At 39.7% G+C, this 23,591-nt stretch overlaps 1 protein-coding gene across 4 annotated transcripts in view; it reads right to left on the bottom strand.

Annotated features, from left to right (window-relative positions):
- Nucleotides 1-1,268: 1,268 nt before the first annotated feature.
- The window catches only part of LOC105479987 (TBC1 domain family member 12), a 148,992-nt gene continuing 126,669 nt past the window's right edge, over nucleotides 1,269-23,591 (bottom strand). For 3 of the 4 annotated variants that reach the window (XM_071069463.1, XM_071069461.1, XM_071069462.1), the window contains 4 exons: nucleotides 17,372-17,500; nucleotides 17,005-17,114; nucleotides 7,633-7,891; nucleotides 1,280-5,884 (listed from right to left, as the gene is read on the bottom strand). In XM_071069463.1, coding sequence (XP_070925564.1) covers nucleotides 5,816-5,884; nucleotides 7,633-7,891; nucleotides 17,005-17,114; nucleotides 17,372-17,500 — 567 coding nt within the window. In that variant the 3' untranslated portion in view covers nucleotides 1,280-5,815. Of the gene's footprint in view, nucleotides 5,885-7,632; nucleotides 7,892-17,004; nucleotides 17,115-17,371; nucleotides 17,501-23,591 lie in introns of all 4 variants that reach the window. The other variant, XM_071069460.1, reaches the window with a different exon arrangement.

Genomic DNA, 23,591 nt, shown 5'->3' on the forward strand with positions numbered 1-23,591 from the left:
GGTGCGAGCCACCATGCCCAGCTGATTTAGACTGTTTAAAGGTAATAAAACATGCAATCTAATTTAAAATTTCATAAGATGTGTTTGCTTTTCAAGGGTTCACATAAGAGGCTTTTTTGTTGCCTAACTTCCCCCAATTTTTGTTTGTTTGTTTTTGAGATGGAGTCTCGCTGTGTCACCCAGGCTGGAGTGCAGTGGCACGATCTCGGCTCACTGCAAGCTCCACCTCCCAGGTTCACGCCATTCTCCTGCCTCAGCCTCCCGAGTAGCTGGGATTACAGGAATACGCCACCAAGCCTGACTACTTTTGTATTTTTAGTAGTAACGGGGTTTCTCCATGTTGGTGAGACTGGTCCCGAACTCCCGACCTTAGGTAATCCGCCCGCCTTGGCCTCCCAAAGTGCTGGAATTACAGGCATGAGCCACCGCGCCTGGCCCAATTTTTTTTTTTTTTTTTTTTTTTTTTTTTTTTTGAGACGGAGTCTCACGCTGTTGCCCAGGCTGGAGTGCAGTGGCGCGATCTCGGCTCACTGCAAGCTCCGCCTCCCGGGTTCCCGCCATTCTCCTGCCTCAGCCTCCTGAGTAGCTGGGACTACAGGCGCCCGCCACCGCGCCCGGCTAATTTTTTGTATTTTTAGTAGAGACGGGGTTTCACTGTGGTCTCGATCTCCTGACCTTGTGATCCGCCCGCCTCGGCCTCCCAAAGTGCTGGGATTACAGGCTTGAGCCACCGCGCCCGGCCTTTTTTTTTTTTTTTTTTTTAATGTTTTTGAGAAAGGGGCTCACTCTGTTGCACAGGCTGGAGTCCAGTGGTGTGATCACAGCGCAGTGTAGCCTCAACGCCCCCGGGCTCAGGCAATCCTCCTACCTCAGCCTTCCAAGTAGCTGAGACTACAGGCACATGCTACCATGACCAGCTAATTTTTAAATTTTTTGAAGAGATGGTCTTACTATGTTGCCCAGGCTAATCTGGAGCTCCTCAGATCAAGTGATGCTCCTGTCTCAGCCTCCCAAAGTGCTAGGATCACAGACATGAGCCACTGCGCTCAGCTGTGACCAGAATTTCAAGCTTTGCTTTCTGCTTTTATACCATCGTGTATAGCATTATGCCTGAGGATGAAAAATGAGAACAAATATACCCCATTGTTGTCAATTTCATATACTCCTTCAAGTCTATATTCATTTATCATTTACATATTTATTGTAAAAATGATTTTTCAAATACATTGCAATAGTACAAAAGTCATTTTACTTTAAATTTAATAAAGTTAGTATTGTTTACGTAAATTTTCAAATGAAACACTTTCATAATATAATTTTAAGTCAAATTTCCTTCCTTGTGTTTACTAGAAAATAAATCAAACCTACAAAATAAAATGCACATAAACAGATTCTCATTAACTGAGATCAAGGGATGATCAATATGAACAGCAGAGTATCTGGAAAGAAAGGCAATTTTGGAATTTCCCAAGCCTTTAAAACTTTATGTAGACTAACAAAATGTTAAGAGGCAGTGCTTGGCAATAATCAGGGCTTAAGAAATATAAGTGTATTAATTCAAATTTCCCACTTTTGCAACTACACTCTTACCAAGCAAACAATATTTTTAAAGAGCAGGGCTTTCTCTGGAGTGGTTAGTTTCCCTGAAATCTTGGATTTCATTTTAGTTTTTACATGTTGTAAAGCAGTGAAGTTCTAATTAATGAAGTTTTATTACAGTTGAGAATATTTTAGACAATGCTTGTCAAACAGCAAAATAATATGAATCAATACAAAAACATTTTTTCCTCTCAGAGGACTGTTTTCTGACACTATCAGTTAGTCATGACAAATTTTAATTTTTTTTTTTTTTTTTTTTTTTTTTGAGATGGAGTCTCGCTCTGTCACCCAGGCTGAAGTCCAATGGCGCGATCTCGGCTCACTGCAAGCTCCGCCTCCCGGGTTCACACCATTCTCCTGCCTCAGCCTCCAGAGTAGCTGGGACTACAGGCGCCTGCCACCACGCCCGGCTAATTTTTTTGTATTTTTAGTAGAGACAGGGTTTCACTGTGTTAGCCAGGATGGTCTTGATCTCCTGACCTCGTGATCCTCCTGTCTCGGCCTCCCAAAGTGCTGGGATTACAGGCGTGAGTCACCGCGCCCGGCCTTTTTGACTCTTTTTTTATACTAGTCTCTGCTGTCTGAATACACTCTTGGAATATAAAATAATTTTATCTTACCCAAACAAAAACAAAATGAAAAGTAAAAATAAATCATATGACATTATGAAGTAAGATAAATTATTTCATGATTATCTGCTTTAGAATTATACCCTTCAGTAGTGTAGACTCTAAAGAGTTGACAGGCCTAGGTCAAAATAACATTAGTTCCTAAGCTACAAGTAAAGCTATTATCTTGAAGTCAGAGATTTTGAAAATGTCAATGTCCTTTTGCAAATGCTACCTAATTTTATAAAGTCAAACAAATATACTCAAAGGTCACAAATGCAATAGACATCAGCAAAGGCTGACTGTAGAAAACTCTGTGAGTTACCGGAGTCTTCTAACAGCATTTTTTTTTTTCTAACAGCATTTAAATAAGGCAATGTAGACCTGGACTAAAGGAACATTAAGTAAGATATATATATATTGAGTAGACAAACAAATGAAACACATATTAAATTTCACATTATTTTGAGTATTTTAGGAAAAGGTTTTTTTAATTGAAAATATACTTTAACAATAACAACAAAAACTGCCATATACTGACCATGTGAATTATCACATATTTCCTACATACTGGTCTCAAGAGAAGATACAGTACAGTATTTTAGCTGCCAGTACTGCCAGTCTAAAAAGACTGAAGGCTTAGTGCATTCCTTGGAAGACAAATTTGGCAAACAAAAACAAAAATTATTTCCTTTTTTTCCTTGAGATGTAGTTAAATAAAACAGATATCCCCAAAGTAATGAAGACTCATTTCAAGTAATTACTCAGCTTACCAGTTTTATTTACACAGTAATTGTTATGAGTGGTTTTTAGTGAATTCCTTGTATTTACATTTTATATACACATTTATACTTGAAAAGTAAAGAAACTGTACAATAATAAAAAAAATAAGAAAAAGAAATATAGTAACTTAGGTCCAACTGAGGAAACAAATACATAAAAGTATGATTAAATTTAGTCAGGTAGTATAAACTGAATGAGATTACTGCCAGAGGTTATATTCCCTCTATCAGGGATACCAATACCAAGGAAGTAGTTACTGGAGTTAAAAGGTCATCCTAAAACCTACTAAGACCATGGCCCCTCCTTCAATATTTTATTGTAATACCAGTTTCCAATAAGTAAGTCCCTATAATAGCAGTTACCTTTTGAGGGTTCTACCAGTAGTCCGTAGACTAGAATGACCCATGGGGTAAAAATATATGGGCACCCTAGGGTCCCATACTCCTAAAGAGGCAGTCACTACACTAACAACGATCCCAGGCTTGTTAGTTTGAAAACTATATAGCACTAACAGAAACAGTGTGCTTAAGTGCTGTTTCAAACTAAACTGCAACAAAAAAAACACTGTAACTCTAACTAAATGGCATGTTATATAGCCATCACTCATAACACTCAAGTGATTTAGATTCAAATTTAAAACATAATAGGACAATAGCAATATGTCATTAGAGATCAGAGATCTCTGTCAATCAGATATAGCCTTGCCACCACCTAAAGATGCGTTCGCTGCCTCATGTATGGCTCTAGTAGCAGTTCCAAAAGACAATGCATTCACTCTTGTAAGGACAATGTCAATTGTCCTGACATTGTTGTTGGCTACATTTAACCTATTTTATGATATGGTACTAGAGCTCAAGAAATACATCAAGCCAGATCATTCTGTTCAGACCTTCCAAGGGAAATGTTCCTGGACAGCACCTGACTGGGAAAATGCTATTAATGTTGCTATAAAACACAAAATAGTAAAAGCAGCATTTTCCCCAATTTACTATTCAGTGAGAAAGCCAAGCAGAAACCCAATGCAGCACATTGTGAAAAGTTTCAATGTTCTATTTTCAGCAGGGAAGCCAGGCATACCACCTCCTTCATCTGACCTGGATCCTGCTCTGGACTTCAAGGAAACATACACCTGATTAGCAGTTCAAGAACTTGACATAAAAATAATTCATGCTATGTTCCAATTGGAGGGTCATGACACTGTTGGGCCCACAGGCAAAGCATTCATAAGTCAATGTACTTTAAGCTCATATCTACCTTTTTGGAAATGACTCCCTATGTTACAATGAAAGAATTCATCAAAGAATGATTCAATCATGCAGCACTACTTCCTAGAGTTGGCAGGGAAATCCATGCATTTCTTGGCGGATGAGAGAAGGCTGATTCAAGAACACAGTGAAGAGACGCTCCCATTCCTCAAAGTATTTCGCCTCTATGGGCATGAGGATTTAGCACGTGCTAAGTTCCCAAACCTATGCAAAGTGGCCAATGTGAGGAAGCGGAAGTTGGATAACTCATTCAGGGCTACCAATCTTCCAAAGAGTCACTATCTAGACTAGCAGATAATGAGGTAGACGAGGCAGTATCAAGACCTTCCTTGAAGAAAGCAATGATGAGTAAAGAAGATGAGGATGGGTTATAGGCAGCATTTAGTGTAACATGTGAAGAGATTAAGATGGCACTGACAGATAAAGGAACCAATAACCAGACTAATCTCACACAGCTTCTTCAGGCAATTGAATCAAGGGCTAGGATGTAGACTTAGAAAAAAAAATTAACTTTACCTTTTTCTTTTATTCTTATTTCCACTGATTAAGAAAAGTTATGCATAGAGTTTTACAAGTCACAGATTTAGCTACATATTAGATTTCAAACTTCAAACTGGAGTTAACAAATTTTGTTTCTATGGGCAGTGGAAGAATTGTAACTAAAAAATATGAAGTCTTGCCAAGTAGCATGCTATTTAAAAACTCTGAGGATTCATTACTTTTTACTCTTATCACTGAGAAACATCATATATATTTTTGGACTTACTCTCAAAGTCAAGTCTTCAATCCACTGAAGTGCAAAGAACTTTCCTTCTACCAGTTATTTATAGTTTTCTTAATGTCAAATTATTAGATGAATAATTTGTTACACTAGAACCAGAACAGCTAAAATTATCTGAGTGATAGGAATTCCTTAAGGAAGACAACAAATTTCCCTTAAAAAACAAATGGACACGATACTGTGGAAAAACATCTAAACAAACAATAAACAATCTCCCACCAACATTTCCATTTCCTGGGTAACTCAAATTTGCCTCAACTTGTGAATGAAGATAAATGACATCTTCAGTGACTTAAATTAATTTACAATCAAATTTGTTTATTACTGGTCTATAATATCTTCAAAAGGTCAGAACTGGAAACAATGTCTGTACTATAGTACTTTGGAGGTTAACAATAGTATTTAACAATCCTACTCTAGCCTCCAGAGTATCTTTGTGGTAATTGTTACAAAAGAAAAGATGTAAAAATCTGAAGTATCTCCAAAGCTATTTTAAAAATTTATTGCATTAAACTGTTTACTCCAAATTGTGGAGTATAAACTCACCATTTAAACTTTTTCCTTTGAAAAATGACTCTACCTACAAAATAATAGTTCAATACTGACAATAAGTTATTCATTTCATTTACTTCAGCCATAAAATGTAAAATCAGCAGTCTTCCACCTCTTGATTCTTTTAGATATCTCCAACATTTTCTTCCACGCCTTGTACATAGGAAACAAAACCCTTTATCCAAAAACCACATTTTAGATGTCAATTAGTCTGTCAATTTTGAAGACTAGCTTTTCAAAGCAGGACTACTGTTCTTCTCTCCTTCTTTAATATCCTTCATTACAGATGCAAAGACCTGAAAATTATATGAAATAAAGATTAATCCTCAAAAACTACCACCCAGATTAAAGAGATTTAAATAACTATAAATGGGAAAAAGCTTTATTATACTTAACTCTGTCCCCTGAAAGTGTGCCATTCTCAAATCCTCTTTATTTTTTTCTAATCGTGAAATACGATTATATTCTAATTTTTACCAATTGCCAAATATTCTGAAATTACTATTTGGTAACTAACATTTTCTGAACAAATAAGATTGTGAATTTAATAATGCCAATCGTTTATATCATTCATGGATTAAATGATACTGCTATCCTTTTATGTCACTTAACTTAGATTGCCAATACTTTTACTTTCCTAACAAGACTAAGTTAGGAAAGACTACTTTCCTAACAAGACTAAAAAGCCAGGACCATACATTATATATTCTTTCCACTACAAACCCTAGTACACAGCAGGTATTTAATATATAAAATTGTTGTCTATTTGAAATACCAAAGTAATAACTACTCTGGCAAATAAATGACTACGGTGGGTTGTACTTCACTAAATTGATATTATTGGACTTAAATAAAATAAAGCCCAGCCGGGAGCAGTGGCTCACGCCTGTAATCACAGCACTTTGGGAGGCCGAGGTGGGTGGATCACGAGGTCAGGAAATCCAGACCATCCTGGCTAACACGGTGAAACCCTGTCTCTACTAAAAATACAAAAAATTAGCTGGGCGTGGTGGCATGTGCCTGTAATCCCAGCTACTTGGGAGGCTGAGGCAGGAGAATCGCTTGAACCTGGGAGATGGAGATTGTACCGAGCAGAGAACTCACCACTGCACTCCAACATGGGCGACAGAGTGAGACTCTGTCTCAAAAAAATAGATGAAATGAAATGAAATGAAATAATGAAATAATGAAATGAAATGAAATAAAATAAAATAAAATAAAATAAAATAAAATAAAGCCCTAGGTTTGGATAGCTGAAAAGTGGGCAATTTTATTTAAATTCTTTTTTTTTTTTTTTTTTGAGACAGAGTCTCGCTCTGTCGCCCAGGCTGGAGTGCTGTGGCCGGATCTCAGCTCACTGCAAGCTCCGCCTCCCGGGTTCCCGCCATTCTCCTGCCTCAGCCTCCCGAGTAGCTGGGACTACAGGCGCCCGCCACCTCGCCCGGCTAGTTTTTTGTATTTTTTAGTAGAGACGGGGTTTCACCGTGTTAGCCAGGATGGTCTCTATCTCCTGACCTCCTGATCCGCCCGTCTCGGCCTCCCAAAGTGCTGGGATTACAGGCTTGAGCCACCGCGCCCGGCCTTGATTTAAATTCTTGCTTCTTGGCCGGGCGCGGTGGCTCAAGCCTGTAATCCCAGCACTTTGGGAGGCCGAGACGGGCGGATCACGAGGTCAGGAGATCAAGACCATCCTGGCTAACACGGTGAAACCCCGTCTCTATTAAGAAATACCAAAAAAAAAAACTTAGCTGGGCGAGGTGGTGGGCGCCTGTAGTCCCAGCTACTGGGGAGGCTGAGGCCGGAGAATGGCGTAAACCCGGGAGGCGGAGCTTGCAGTGAGCTGAGATCCGGCCACTGCACTCCAGCCAGGGTGACAGAGCGAGACTCCGTCTCAAAAAAAAAAAAAAATTCTTGCTTCTTAGAAGTCAAAAATTATTTTTAAAAGACATATTTTTCAGCACTAACATTTAAGAAATACACATTTTTTTTACAATAAGTCAACTGTTTTAACACATCTGTTAGAGAGAGGAAAATGTCACTCTACCTGAGTCCATTTTTTGGTGCTATTCTGCATCTGAATGGCTGCAATACAACTGAATAGCTTTTCCGATGTGATATCTTCTGGCAATTTAGTTAGAAACTGCGCTATATGAATAAAGTCCATCTGCAGGAGAATATCTTCATATAATCGGAGGATTCCTAATCCAGTCCTAAATAAAAATTCTTCCCCATCTCTGCAAAATACATCCCAGACTCGACAGGCCAGATCAAGTGGTAGTGATTTGCTATATAGTGTGAAGATCCTAAAATTAGAGGGAAAAATGGTCACTGAAATTTTTCATTCATTCATTGATTCATTTACTCAGTAAGCAGCTCTATAAAAAAAGAACAGTGTTTATTAGGGATAAAAAGGCAAATAAAATATGGCTTTCCCATCCTGGCCAACATGGTGAAACCCCATCTCTACTAAAAATACAAAAATTAGCTGGGCATGGTGGCACACGCCTGTAGTCCCAGCTATGTGGGAGGCTGAGGTGGGAAAATCGCTTGAACCCGGGAGGTGGAGGTTGCAGCGAGCCGAGATCATGCCACTGTACTCCAACCTGGCGACAGAGTGAGACCCTGTCTCAAAAAAATAAATAAATAAAATAAAATAGCCTTCCTCCCTCAAACTTGAGTAGCGGGAAATTAAATAATAAATAGCAGAAGTATGTGAATTTACAACCTTATGTAGAGGAAAGGCCTAATATCTACTAGAGTGGTAGAACAGTCTGGTAGTTAAGGGTATGAGCTCTGAAATCAGAATGCCTGAATTTGAATCTTGAATTTGCCACTTATTAGTTGTGTTACCTTAAGCAGGATAGTTGTCTTTACTGTGCCTCAGTTTCTTCATTAGTAAATTATAAGAAAACTATCTACCTCTCAGGATTGTTTTAAAAATTATAGTAGTTAATAAATGTAAAAGTGTTTACATCAGTGCTTGGCATGTAAGAAATGCTAAATAAAAATTAGTTATTATTATTGTATGAAGAACCCAAATATCATCTTTTAGTCACCTAATATAAACCCAAAATCTGACTTCTCTCTTTTCTCTTCCCCTTGCACAAACATCCATTGTTTTGTTTTGTCTTTTTCCTTCCACCCAGCTTTATTTACTACTTCTTTTGAAGCATGTATACCTTCCCATAGAACCACCAAAATGGTTTTTCCCAACCTTTCTGACAATGGCTGACCATGTAATTCTTTATCCAGTGGTTCTTTGGGAGGCATTCTGGTTGGGGGAAGTGAGGAGAGTAACTATTACAGGACTTGTCTTGAAGTTGCACTGGTAAAGAAAGGGCACAATTGTTTACACTGATTGTGTGTTTATTTGAGGTAGTGCTGATGGGATTTGAGGAAGGGAACTAAAAGCTTTCTCGCCAAAATAATTTTTTAAAAAGTCCTTTTACACTGTCACTTACTCATTCCTATCCCACAAAAATGTCTCTGGGATTTGTATATAATAAACTCAACACAGACATGAAACAAAAGTCCATCCCTACTTCTTAAATTACAAACACATATTTAATTATATGACAAAAACCACTTTTGATAGTACAGAGACTATACTCACTGTTCAAAATGAGGAGTGCCTAGTCTCAGGTTCTAGTACACAGTACTTACTCTTCATTAGTTCTCTCCTGTCCCCTACATCAATTGTGATCCTGCTATCCCCCATGCTCATACTTCTCAAGACTGACAATGGAGGATTTTTTTTTTTCCTTCTTAATGGAATTAGTATTTTAACTTAGATCTCAGTCCCATATTAAAAAACCCTTCTCCCATTTTCTTGGGTCCTTTCCTGATTAACTCTAATGCTCTTGGGGGATGGAAAGAGAATACATTGAAAAATAACTTAATTTTTCTTTCTTTTTTTTTTTTTTTTTATGGAGTTTCCCTCTTGTTGCTCAGGCTGGAGTGCAATGGTGAAATCTCAGCTCACCGCAACTGCCTCAGCCTCCTGAGTAGCTGGGATTACAGGCATGTGCCACCACACCTGGCTAATTTTGTATTTTTAGTAGAGACAGCATTTCTCTATGTTGACCAGGCTGGTCTCAAATTTCCAGCCTCAGGTGATCTGCCTGCCTCAGCCTCCCAAAGTGCTGGGATTACAGGCGTGAGTCACCGCACCCAGCCAATAACTTAATTTTTTTAAAAAGCCTAAATTAGTCGGGTGTGGTGGCTCATGCCTATAATCTCAGCCTTTGGGAGGCCAATGAGGGAGGATTGCTTGCATCCAGGAGTTAAAGACCAGCCTAGGCAACATAGTGAGACCCCATCTCTATAAAATAGCAAAAATTAGTTGGGTGTAGTGGTGTGCCTGTAGCCCCAGATACTTGAGAGGCTGAGGTGGGCAGACTGCTTAAGCCTGGGATTTTGAGGCTGCAGTGAGCTGTGATCATGCCACTGCACTCAGTCTGGGTGACAGAGTGGGACCCTGTCTCAAAAAAGTTAAAAAACTAAAAATCCTAAACAAAAGAAGATCTGAAAAGACATTTGACCAATGCCATTACTTATTTTTGTACATTAAAGCTTAATACCATTTACATGAAGCCCACTGGTTGTGAACTGTTAAGAATTAAAGTTTAAATATGTCATCTGTACTCTTCTTGCCTCCTCAAATTATCCCTTGAATACCATGCGAATTCTTTCTTTTGTGTGTGTATGTGGTTTTTTTTTTTTTTTTTTTTTTTTTTTTTGAGACGGAGTCTCGCTCTGTCGCCCAGGCTGGAGTGCAGTGGCCAGATCTCAGCTCACTGCAAGCTCCGCCTCCCGGATTCACGCCATTCTCCTGCCTCAGCCTCCCAAGTAGCTGGGACTACAGGCGCCCGCCACCTTGCCCGGCTAGTTTTTTGTACTTTTTAGTAGAGACGGGGTTTCACCGTATTAACCAGGATGGTCTCGATCTCCTGACCTCGTGATCCGCCTGTCTCGGCCTCCCAAAGTGCTGGGATTACAGGCTTGAGCCACCGCGCCCGGCCTTTTTTTTTTTTTTTTTTTTTTGGAGACAGAGTCTTGCTCTATTTCCCAGGCTAGAGTGAAGTGACAGGATCTTGGCTCACTGCAACCTCTGCCTCCCGGGTTCAAGCGATTCTCATGCCTCAGCCTCCCGAGTAGCTGGGATTACAGGTGCCTGCCACCACACCTGGCTAATTTTTGTATTTTTAGTAGAGACAGGGTTTCACCATGTTGTCCAGGCTGTTCTCGAACTCCTGACCTCAGACGATCCACCCACCTCAGCCTCCCAAAGTGCTGGGATTACAAGTATGAGCCACCTGTAATAGGATTACAAGTGTGAGCCACTGCACCCATGCATATTCTTAACAATAACCTGTCTTAAGATCAACTGCTCCATCTCTTTGGCAAAATTCACTCACCATTCTATAATCTACTGGGTATTGCTTGAAAGGCAAACTCTCCAAGTTAAAACAAACGATTTTCAACAGAAGAGATGATAAAAGACATTAGTGCCTAAATAAGGCATCATTCTTCTATCAGAAAACTGGATACATTTATAATAGGTACAAAAATAATAAGGAGTAAACTTAGGAGTAAATTTAACCAAGGAGGTGAAAGACCTCTACAAGGAAAACACTGATGAAAGAAATTGAAGAGGATACAAACAAATGGAAAGACATCCCATGTTCACAGATCGGAAGAATTAATATTGTTCAAATGACAATACTACCCAATATAATCTATAGATTCCATACAATCCCTATCAAAATTCCAATGACATTTTTCACAGAAATAAAAAAAAACTATCCTAAAATTTATATAAATCCTCAAAAGACCTCAAACAACAAAAGTAATCTTAAGGAGAAAAAAAAAAAAAAAAAGGTGGAAACGTTGGACTACCAGACCTCAAAATATACTGCAAAGTCATAGTAACCCAAACAGAATGGTACTGGCATAAAAACAGATACATAGAAAAATGGCACAGAATAGAGAATACAGAAGTTAATCCATGTATCTTTAGCCAACCGATTTTTGACAAAGGTGCCAAGAACACTAATTCAGGAAAGGACCGTCTCTTCAACAAATGGTGCTGGGGGAAAAACTGGATATTAGACCCCCACTTCTCACTCTATACAAAAGTCAACTCAAGATGGATCAACTATCTAAATGTCAGACACAAAACTATAAAACTATCAGAAGAAAACACAGGAGAAATGCTTCAGGACATTAGTCTTAGAAAAAATGTTATTAGTAGGCCGGGCGCGGTGGCTCAAGCCTGTAATCCCAGCACTTTGGGAGGCCGAGGCGGGTGGATCACAAGGTCAGGAGATTGAGACCATCCTGGCTAACATGGTGAAACCCCGTCTCTACTAAAAATACAAAAAACTAGCCGGGCGAGGTGGCGGGCGCCTATAGTCCCAGCTACTCGGAGGCTGAGGCAGGAGAATGGCGTGAACCTGGGAGGCGGAGCTTGCAGTGAGCCGAGATCGCGCCACTGCACTCCAGCCTGGGTGACACAGCGCGAGACTCCGTCTCAAAAAAAAAAAAAAAAAAAAAAAAGAAAAAATGTTATTAGTAAGATCTCAGAAGTATAGGCACCAAAACCAAAAACAAATGAATTCCCATTTGCAGATTATATCAAACTAAAAAGCTTCTGCACACCAAATAAAACAATCAATACTGTAAAAAAAAAAAAGAAAAGAAAAAAGACCCCACAGAATGGGAGAGAATATCTGCAAACTATTCATCTGACAGGAAATTAATAGCCAAAATATATGAGGAACTTAAACATCTCAACAGCAAAAAAAAAAAAAAAAAAGCCAGGAACCATGGCTCATGCCTGTAATCCCAGCATTTTGGGAAGCTGAGGCGGTGGATCACTTGAGGTCAGGAGTTCCACACCAGTCTGGCCAACATGGTGAAATCCCATCTCTACTAAAAATACAAAAATTAGCCAGGTGTGGTGGTGCACACCTGTAGTCCCAGCTACTTGGGTGGCTGAGGCACGAGAATCACTTGAACCCTGAAGGTGGAGGTTGCAGTGAGCCGAGATCGCGCCACTGCACTCCAGCCTGGGCAACAGAGAGTGACTCCATCCCACACAAAAAAAAAAAAAAATCCAACTAAAAAATGGGCAAATGATCTGAACAGACATTTCTCAAAAGAAGATATACAAATGACCAACCAATATAATTTTAAAATGCTCAACATAAAAAGCATCAGGGAAATGTAAATCAAAAGCATAATGAGGTATCCTCTTACCCCAGTTAGGACAGCTATTATCAAAAAGACAAAAAATAACAAATGCTGGCAAGGAGGCAAAGAAAAGGGAACTCTTATACATTGTTGTTGTGAATGTAAAGTACAGCCACTATGAAGAACAGTATGGCGGTTCCTCAGAAAACTACCAATAGAAGGAGCATATGATCCAGCAATGACACTCATGGGTATATACCCAAAGGAATTCATATCAGTGTGTTTAAGATAGGTCTGCACTCCCATGTTTATTGCAGCACTATTCACAATAGCCAAGATATGGAATCAACCTGGGTATCTAACAACAGATGAATGGATAAAGAAAATGTGGTACATACACACAATGGAATACTACTAAGCCACAAAAAAGAATGAAATCCTGTCATTTGTGGCAGCATGGATAGAACCAGAGGACATTATGGTAAGTGAAATACTGCATGTTCTCATTCATATGTAGAAGCTAAAAAATGCTAGTTGCTCTCTTTTTCTTTCTTTCTTCCTTTCTTTTTTTTTTTCTCGGAGACAGGGTCTGGCTCTGTTGCTCAGGCTGGAATGTAGTGGTGCAATGTCAGCTCACTTGAGCCTCCTAGGTTCAAGCCATCCTCCTACCTCAGCCTCCCAAGTAGCTGAGACTACAGGCATATGCCACCATGCACCATACAGCTAATTTTTGTATTTTTTGTAGAGACAGGGTTTCACCATCTCGCCTAGGCTGGTCTCAAACTCCTGAGCTCAAGTAGTCAGCCTGCTGCAGCCTCCCAAAGTGCTAGGATTATGAGCATGAGCCATAGCATTGGCCAGCTAATCTCATAAATGTAAAAAGTAGAACAGAGGATACTAGAGGCTGGGAAGGGTAGAGAGAAGGAAGAGATAGGCTGAAATTTGTTAAAATATACAAAATTACAGCCAGATAGGAGGAATAAGTTCTAGTGTTCTATAGCACTGTAGGGTAACTATAGTTAACAATAACATACGGTTTCAAATAGGACAACTATACTGAATGTTCCCAACACAAAGAAATGATAAATGTTTGAGATGATGGATATGCTAATTACCCTGATCTCATCACTATACATTATATGTACACAAACATCACTATGTACCCCATGGATATGTACAATTATTATGTGTCAACTAAAAAAAATTTTTTTTAATTCGAAAGAATGAAAAGAAAAAGAAATCTTATTTTAATTCCATTAAACCACATAGCTTAAGAAATTAACTTTTAGAAAATGCAATATACATTGTTACGTTGTTGCAATTATGTTTTTTGTTTTTCTGTTTGTTTGTTTGAGACAGAGTCTTGCTCTGTAGCCCAGGCTGGAGTGCAGTGGTGTGATCCTGGCTCACTGCAACCTCAGCCTCCCGGGTTCAAGCAATTCTTGTGCCTCAGCCTCCCAAGTGGCTGGGACTACAGGTACGGGCCACCACATCCAGCTAATTTTTGTATTTTTAGTAGAGACAGGGTTTCACCATGTTGGCCAGGCTGGTCTGAAACTCCTGAGCTTAGGTGATCTGCCCACCTCGGCTTCCCAAAGTGTGAGGATTACAGGCATAAGCCACCATGCCCAGCCATTATATTTTCTTTAAAAACTGTTTCTTTATATTGTATAACACTTAAACAGCAACGATTTGACCTTCGCTATGACATTCTACTTCCGCATCTCAATTTCTTCAGCTCTAAAATAATGAGTTTGGATTACTTCCAGTTCTAAAATCCCACCTCTCTGACAAGTAAAAAAACCATAAATCTTCTTCTTCAGTAAAATGAGTACTGGTCATGTCATAGTTAATTTTATAAAGAATATGGTTTCTGGGACTGGAACGCTGAGGTTTTAGTTTCTATTCTGCAATTTATTAACTGTGAAATATCAGGTATGGTACTCAAGCCTATCAGAATTTCAGTATCAATTATCCAGTCATGGTGATGCACACCTGTAATCCCAACTACTCAGGAGGCTGAGGTGGGAGGAATGCTTGAGCCCAGAAGTTCCAGGTGGGAGGAGCTGTGATTGCGCCACTGCACTCCAACCCGGGCAACAGAATGAGACTCTGTCTCAAAAAATAAAAAATAAAAATAAAAATTTTTTTTAATGAAAGAAAAAAATAAAAAACAAAATTTCAGGTTGCCCATCAGTAAGTAGTGTAAATTACAGTACATATCTTAAGTGGTTACTATGATTAAACAGAAAAAAAGTATGTGTGGTAGAAACTGGCTGTTTACTAAACCATTTCTTTTTCTTTCTGAGCAAACAGCTAAACCACATTTTACATCTTCACTTGCAGTTAGTTGTGGCCACATGACTGAGCCCTGGTCAGTGGAATGTGAGAGGAGGAGATGCCAAATACTTCTAGTCTTAGCTTCCCAAAATCTCCCTTGTGAGTCTCCTTGTTCTCTCCCCTTTCGTGAAAACCCTGGAAACGCCTTGTTAAAGATGGCGGAAGTACAAAAATGGAAGAAACATTGGTGCCTCAATTACAGCTTGTAGGAGAGCTGTATGCCTATTAGGAACACCATTAATATCATTAGTCTTAATATGACAAACGAAAAGTCTAAAAAACTTTGAACTTTAAACACAAGTAATAAAATGGTGATCCTGTCTACAGTATACATGATTTGGCAACATATATAACTTTTTTTTTTAATAGACAGGATCTTGTTCTGTCACCCAGGATGGAGGACAGTGGTGCAATCACAGCTCACGGTAACCTTAAATTCCTGGGCTCAAGCAATCCTTCCACCTCAGCTTCCTGAGTAGCTGGGACTACAGGAATGCCCAACTATGTCTGGCTAATTTTTTTTGAAATTTTTTGTAGAGATGGGGTCTTGCTGTGGTGCCCAGGTTGGTCTCAAACTCCTGGCCTCCAGCAATCCTCCTGCCTTGGCCTCCCAAAGTGCTGGGACTACAGGCGTCAGCCACTGCACTTGGCCTTTTTTTTTTTTTTTTTTTCCTTAAGCTAGAGAAAGTCTAGGAAGTAAAATTGTGTGTGGAACAGAAAAAATCTGAGCTATTCATATGTGTAACTTGGAGAAGGTATATTGTATTTACATTTATTACATTTTTAAAAAAATTTTCAGACAATATATAAGGAAGATCAAATTAAAAAAATCAAATTGGTGTCATCTTGGGGAAAAAAGGCTGGACAAAGCCTTGAAATAAAAAAACAATATGAAGCCCTTAGTAAAGAAACACTATTATAACTATCATAAGCCCCTGTGTGTTAAAAATAAAATAAACAGCAACTAACTCTGAGAGCTTAGTATGTGCTAGGCATTGAATGAGATAATCCATGTAAAACACCCTCGCTACAACTCAAGATAAAGATAGTATTACTCCCAATTTATAGACAAAAAACTGAAATACAAACTGAGAGATTCTGATTTCAACCCAGAGTCTATGAGTCTATGGTCTTTTTTTTTTTTTTTTTTTGAGATGGAGTTTCGCTCTGTTGTCCAGGCTGCAGTGCAGTGGCGTGATCTCGGTTCACTGCAACATCTACCTGTCAGGTTCAAACAATTCTCGTGCTACAGCCTACTGAGACTACACCACCCAGCTACGGATTTTTTTTTTTTTTTTGAGACGGAGTCTTGATCTGTCACCAGGTTGGAGTGCAGTGGCGCAATCTTGGCTCACTGCAACCTCCCGCCTCCTGGTTCAAGCGATTCTCTTGACTCAGCCTCTCAAATAGCTGGGATTACAGGTGCATGCCACTATGCCTGGCTAATTTTTGTATTTTTAGTAGAGACAGGGTTTCGCCATGTTAGTTAGGCTGGACTCGAACTCCTGACCTTGTGATACGCTCGCCAAAGTTCTAGGATTACAGGCGTGAGCCACCATGCCTGGCTGAGACTAAGTTTTTGTATATTTGGTAGAGACAGGGTTTTGCCATGTAAGACAGGCTGGTCTTGAACTCCTGACCTCAGGTGCTCCGCCCACCTCGGCTTCCCAAAGTGCCAGGATTACAGGCGTGAGCCACCACACCCAGCCAAGTCCATGCTCTTAAATCAAATGCATCCCCACACAAATTTGGAAGTTTCCCAATTTGTAAAAGAAGGCTCTTTATATGTAAAATCCTGTACATGAGATTCACTCTAGTTTCTAAAACACAAAAAAAGTTATACTTTATTTCATTATTATATATTATGTATGTTATGACTTACCAGTCTATCAAGTATATATCTGGTGTAAGACTATAAGATTTGAAGTGAAGAAATAATTTGGAGAGATTTTCTTCAAAGAATACTTCAAATGTTGCAAAATATTTCAACATCTAAAGATTAAAAAATCAATAAAATTATGAAAGTATATAGTCTAGAAATAAGGAAATTAAATGCTTAAACATTAACAGGAAATCTTGCTCATTAAGAATCTCATCTTTTTCTGAGTCTTCTCAGCAAACATTCATTCATAAACTATAATATAATAAGTTTACAATAGATGAGATTATCTTGGTCTTTCAATTACTGTTTTTCACTCTAAGAGGGCATTAAAACTACAGAAACAAAGGAAAACATGATCCATTCATACCATGCTGTGATCCACACGAAAAAAGGCCAACTGGCATGGCTTATTCAGGAGATTGGCAAATGCAATAAAGGCATCTGCCTCTTCCAAATTGAGAATGAGCACAGCTGCAATGAAGGACATCCCTTGGACCTTCAAAGGGAGAAGAAATTAGTCAAAATGGACTTACAATAATAAATCTATACAGTTTATTTTATTGTACTCCTGAAAAATTATAGTGACATTACAAAGTAGAATTAACCAAGATTTCTTTTTTCCTTCCCAGCAAAGGTAAATACAGAAAGCCCCTAAAGATTATGAAATCTCCCTAATTTCTTGTTCATATGGTGTGGTTTTTCAACATTAGGAAGAATTTTTGAAAAAAGAAAAAAGTTCAGATTTTACTGCTACAAAAGGCTATCTCAGTGTATTACCTAGTTTTCATTTCCTCTCAGTCTGAATTCTTTCAAAATAGAGTACAGAATCACAAAATTTAATAAAAATCAGGTGATTATTTTCATTGTTATAACACATCTGAGTAAAAAATGAAGAACTCAAAATAAAAGAGATCTATGAGAAGTGCTGCTGAAATACCAAGAAAGGAGACGTTGTGGGGGTTGAGATAATGAGCCTGGAGTCCTGGAAAAGCAAGAGACAAAAAATGGCAAAAAACCTAAAATGGAAAAGAAGCATGAACTAAGACACAGAAATGGGAACAATAGGACCAGCTCAGCTGGAATAAGGAAAGGCATTTAGAGAAGGTAGGATGTGTTTATGTTGTGAAAAACCTCGAGTAAAAGGCTAAGCTGTATAGATGTTTGCTTCTTGCTTGTGAGTTATTGGCAGCTATCATACACTTCTCCTTTTTTTTTGGTTTATTTTTTCTGAAGCAGGGTCTCACTCAGTCACCTAGGCTGGAATGCAGTGGCATGATATCATCTCACTGCAACCTCTGCCTCCCAGCTCAAGCTATCCTCCTGCCTCAGCCTCCTGAGTAGCTGAGACTATGGGTGTTTACCACCACGCCCACCCAGCCCATACATTTCTTTAATTAAAAAAAAAAGTTATCAAACACACACTTCTGGAAGAGATTTGTATAATGGACTTACACAGTGAGACCATTAAGAATAACTGCAATGGGCTGGGTGCAGTGGCTCACGCCTGTAATCCCAGCACTTTGGTAGGCTGAGGCGGGCGGATCACCTGAGGTCAGGAGTTCAAGACCAGCCTGGCTAACATGGTGAAACCTTGTCTCTACTAAAAATACAAAAAATTAACCAGGAGTGCTGGCGGGTGCCTGTAGTCCTAGCTACTTGGGAGGCTGAGGCAGGAGAATGGCGTGAACCTGGGAGGCAGAGCCTACAGTAAGCCAAGATGGCACCACTGCACTCCAGACCCAGTGACAGAGCGAGACTTCATCTCAAAACAAAACAAAACAACAACAACAAAAAACTGCAATGCTAACTTTGTCTCTTGTTCTCAGCCTAGTGTTCTGAAAGGTATGCCTACAATCACTATTTCTACTTTCTCAGCTCCTTTTTCTTTTCTTTTTTTTTTTTTTATTTTATTTTTTGAAACAGAGTTTCGCTCTTTTTGCCCAGGCTGGAGTGCAATGGTGCGATCTCAGCTCACCACAACCTCCACCTCCCAGGTTCAAGTGATTCTCCTGCCTCAGCCTCCCGAGTAGCTGGGATTACAGGCATACACCACAACCCCGGCTAATTTTGTATTTTTAGTAGAGATGGGGTTTCTTCATGTTGGTCAGGTTGGTCTTGAACTCCCGACCTCAGGTGATCGACCCACCTCGGCCTCCCAAAGTGCTGGGATTACAAGCATGAGCCACCGCGCCCAGCTCTCAGCTCCCTTTTCACTCTTTAATACACTTCAGTATGTATTCCCACTCCATTACCACACTATTTTGAGATTTCTCTTGCCAGCATGACCAATGATACTTATTGTAAAACCCAGTGGGTGCTGTCTCTCTTAACAGCATTCCCTTAGCTTCTGCAATCCAATTATTTCTTTGTTCTCATCTTATTTCTCTTTCTCTGTCTTCTGAGTATTTTTTGCAGATTCTATAGTAATTGCCTACTTTATTTTCTAGAACTTAAGTTCCATGAAGACAGGGACTGTAGTAGGCATAATAATTGCCCACCAAAGATGTCCAAGTCCTTATTAATTACCAGAAGCTATGAAAATGTTGCCATACACGGTAAAGGGGACTCTGCAGATGTGATTAAGTCAAGGATCTTGAGATAGGGAGCTTATCCTGAATTATCTGGGTAGGCCTAAAGTAATCATCATGAGGTTCCTTATAAGTGAAGAAAGAAGGCAAGCTAGTCAGAGAGATTTGAAGATGCTACACTACTGGCTTTCAAGATGGAGCTATAGGCCCATGAGCGAAGGAATGTAGGCAGCCTCTAGAAGGTGGAAAAAGCAAGGAAATGGATTCTGCCCTAGAGGTTCCAGAGGAAGCACAACCCTGCCAACACTTTGACTTCAACCCAGTGAAGTCTATTTCAGACTTCTGACCTCCAGAATTGTCAAACAATAACTTTGTGGTGTTGTTGTATGTGTGTTTACATTTTTTTTTGTAGAGACAGAGTTTTCCTATGTTGTCCAGGGTGGTCTCAAACTCCTGACCTCAAGTAATCTTCCCACCTCAGCCTCCCAAAGTGCTGGGATTACAGGCATGAGCCACGGTGCCCAGTCTAATTTGTGTTGTTTAAAGCCACTAAGTTTGTGGTAGTTTCTTACAGTATTCATAGGAAACTAGTACAGAGACCACACCATGTTTTTTGTTCATAGTTGTATTCTTAGTACCACAATATTTGCTGAATGAATACAAGGGGCAAAGTGTTAATGATCTGTAATAGAATGGTAGCAAAGTAAATAGAAAGAATTAAAATTACATTTAATTGCATCTAAAATGTTGTTTATTATAAGTAACATTATTTTACATACCACTAAAAAAGAAAAAATGCTGCCAATTAAGCAATGGCATAATGCCTTATCACATGGAATATTTATTTACTTACTTAATTTTTTGGGGGACAGAGTTTAGCTCTTATCATCCAGGCTGGAGTGCAGTGGCACGATATCGGCTCACTGCAACCTTCCCCTCCCAGGTTAAAGCGATTCTCCTGCCTCATCCTCCTGAGTAGTTGGGAATACAGGTGGCACCACGCCTGACTAATTTTTGTATTTTTAGTAGCGACGGGGTTTCACCATGTTGGCCTGGCTGGTCTTGAACTCCTGACTTCAGGTGATCCACCCATCTTGGCCTCCCAAAGTGCTGGGATTACAGGCGTAAGCCACCGTGTCCAGCCCAGAATATTTATTTTATGCATATTTTTAAAGCTATTTATAGCTCATTCAGATTTATCATGTATCACTCTTGTTCATATATGAAAAGAAAATAAGAGCCGGGCGCGGTGGCTCAAGCCTGTAATCCCAGCACTTTGGGAGGCCGAGACGGGCGGATCACGAGGTCAGGAGATCAAGACCATCCTGTCTAACACGGTGAAACCCCGTCTCTACTAAAAAATACAAAAAAAAAAAAAACTAGCCGGGCGAGGTGGCGGGCGTCTGTAGTCCCAGCTACTCGGGAGGCTGAGGCAGGAGAATGGCGTGAACCCGGGAGGCGGAGCTTGCAGTGAGCTGAGATCCGGCCACTGCACTCCAGCCTGGACGACAGAGCGAGACTCCGTCTCAAAAAAAAAAAAAAAAAAAAGAAAATAAGAAAAACAGTTATTTATATAATTTCTTCAGAGTCCAATTCTTCTAAATATTTTGCATTATTTATTGACTTATGGTGTGATGCACTGAAAAAGACACATAGTTTATGTAGTATTGCTGACAAAACTGTCTAACCTGAATCTAATCATGAAAAAATAATCAAATTCAAGTTAAGGGTCATTCCGCAAACAACTAGCCTTAACTTTTGAAAAGTGACATTGTTACGACACATACAAAAGGCTGAGGAACTGTTCTGTTTTAAAGGAAACTAAAAAGAGCAACTAAATACCACACATGACCCTGAGTGGATTCTGAACCAGGAGGAAACTGCTGTAACTTTGCTATTAATTTGAAGTTGTTCAAAATAAAAATGTGGGAAACAAACAAACAAAAAAACACAGACAACAAAAAGATACCTATCTATAGGTGCCAGGCAGATCACCTGGGGTCAGGAGTTCGAGACCAGCCTAGCCAACATGGTGAAACCCTGTCTCTACTAAAAATACAAAAAAAATTAGACAGGTGTGGTGGCAGGCGCCTGTAATCCCAGCTACTCGGGAGGCTGAGGTTGCAGTGAACCAAGATCAGCTTAAGAAATAATACTTTACCAGTTGAAGCACCTGTGTAACCCACCCACTTTCTGTCATTTGAAATTTCTCTCTTCCTCTATGCCTAGCTAGGATATGGGACAAGACAATCCACTTAAATTCCCCACCCTTTATTGTTCTTGCAGGCTTACACACAGGCTTCTTATTTTTGGTGTCTTATTGATAATAACTATGGAGAAACAAGGACTTATAACAAAAAATAAATGAGTCGGGCATGGTGGTTCATGCCTGTAATCCTAGTAATTGGGGAGTCCAAGGCAGGATTGCTTGAGCCCAGAGATTCAGGATCAGCCTAGGCAACACAGTGAGGCTCTGTTTTTACAAAACAAAACAAAACAAAACAAAAAACAAGGTGGGGGAGTATACAAATCTTACGAAGTTCTTAGAGTAATATTTGATTCCTGGTCTACATTTTTTACTCCACCTGAGATACTGGGAAACTTGTTTGTCTTCTCACTTCTACTTTTATGATACACCCACCTTAAATCCCCATCATAGGGCAGGCCCAGTTCACTGTAAGTGCCAGGCAAATTAATAGCCACCTCCTTGCTTAAAAAAAGAAAACTTGCATCAGTGGATCTACAGACAGGTAACACTCAACATTCATCCACAACTGCTCTACCCAAAAGCAATCTATAACCATGTCTTGAAAGTAGAAAACTAAGACAATTCAATAACCTTAATCTAGACAGTAGTGGTTTTAAACTGGGATAAGTGTGTTTTATAGCCACAAACAGTATCCAGAAAGTACACAGTCATGGATATTTTAAGGGAATTCAATCCCAGATCCTCAATTTACATATGTCTTCTTTTCTAAACATGATCTGGCTGACAATGCCACAGTAACAAGTGAAAGTCACAGTCCTCACCCATGACAAAAATTACTAGGGGGAATTGCTAGGAGGCATGAAATGTGGATAATTCTAAATATTGGTTGGGGAAACCTTCTGGCTTCCTGTCACATATACGACTAAATAAGACTGAATTCTAGTACATGGTAGAATGGGAATGAGTAATGACAATACAGTGACCTCACCTCTTCCATATCACATGTAATATCAAAAAATACATAGCCTTCGGCCTGGCGCAGTGGCTCACACCTATAATCCCAGCACTTTGGGAGGCCGAGGCCAGCAGATCACTTTAGGTCAGGAGTTGGAGACCAGTCTAGCCAACAAGGCGAAACCCCATCTCTACTAAAAATACAAAAAATAGCCAGGCATGGTGGCATGTGCCTGTAATCCCAGTTACTCGGGAGGCTGAGGCAGGAGAACTGCTTGAACCCAAGGGCGGAGGTTGCAGTGAGCTGAGATCGTGCCACTGCACTCCAGCCTGGGCAACAGAGCAAGACTCTATCTCGAAAAAAAAAAAAAGAATGCATAGTCCTTGAGGGAGAGTTCCAGGAGATCCAGGAGAACAAAGAGAACAGCACCTACAGTACAGAGCCCCATCACGCAGGCTGGAGTGCAGTGGTGGGATCTCGGCTCACTACAACCTCCGTCTCCTGGGTTCAAGCAATTCTCCTGCTTTAGCCTCCCGAGTAGCTGGGATTACAGGCCGGTGCCACCACACCTGACTAATTTTTGTATTTTTAGTAGAGACAGGATTTCGCCATGTTGGCCAGGCTGGCCTCAAACTCCTGACCTTAGGTGATCCACCTGCCTCAGCCTCCCAAAATGCTGGGATTACAGGCATGGGCCACCGCACCTGGACACTGTGGTTCTTTTAAATAAGTATAACTGAAACATGAACCAAGATTACCAAATTTTTTCAAGAATAAAAACTACAGATAAAACGTTCATATGAGTTATTTATAGATTCAGCATATGTTATTCATTAACATAGCTAAAAAAACGTATTTGGTCAAATCATGACATGAAATAGGTATTCCAATATAA

This window comes from Macaca nemestrina, chromosome 9 (assembly GCF_043159975.1).
Source record: "Macaca nemestrina isolate mMacNem1 chromosome 9, mMacNem.hap1, whole genome shotgun sequence".
In the NCBI taxonomy this organism is placed as follows: domain Eukaryota; kingdom Metazoa; phylum Chordata; class Mammalia; order Primates; family Cercopithecidae; genus Macaca; species Macaca nemestrina.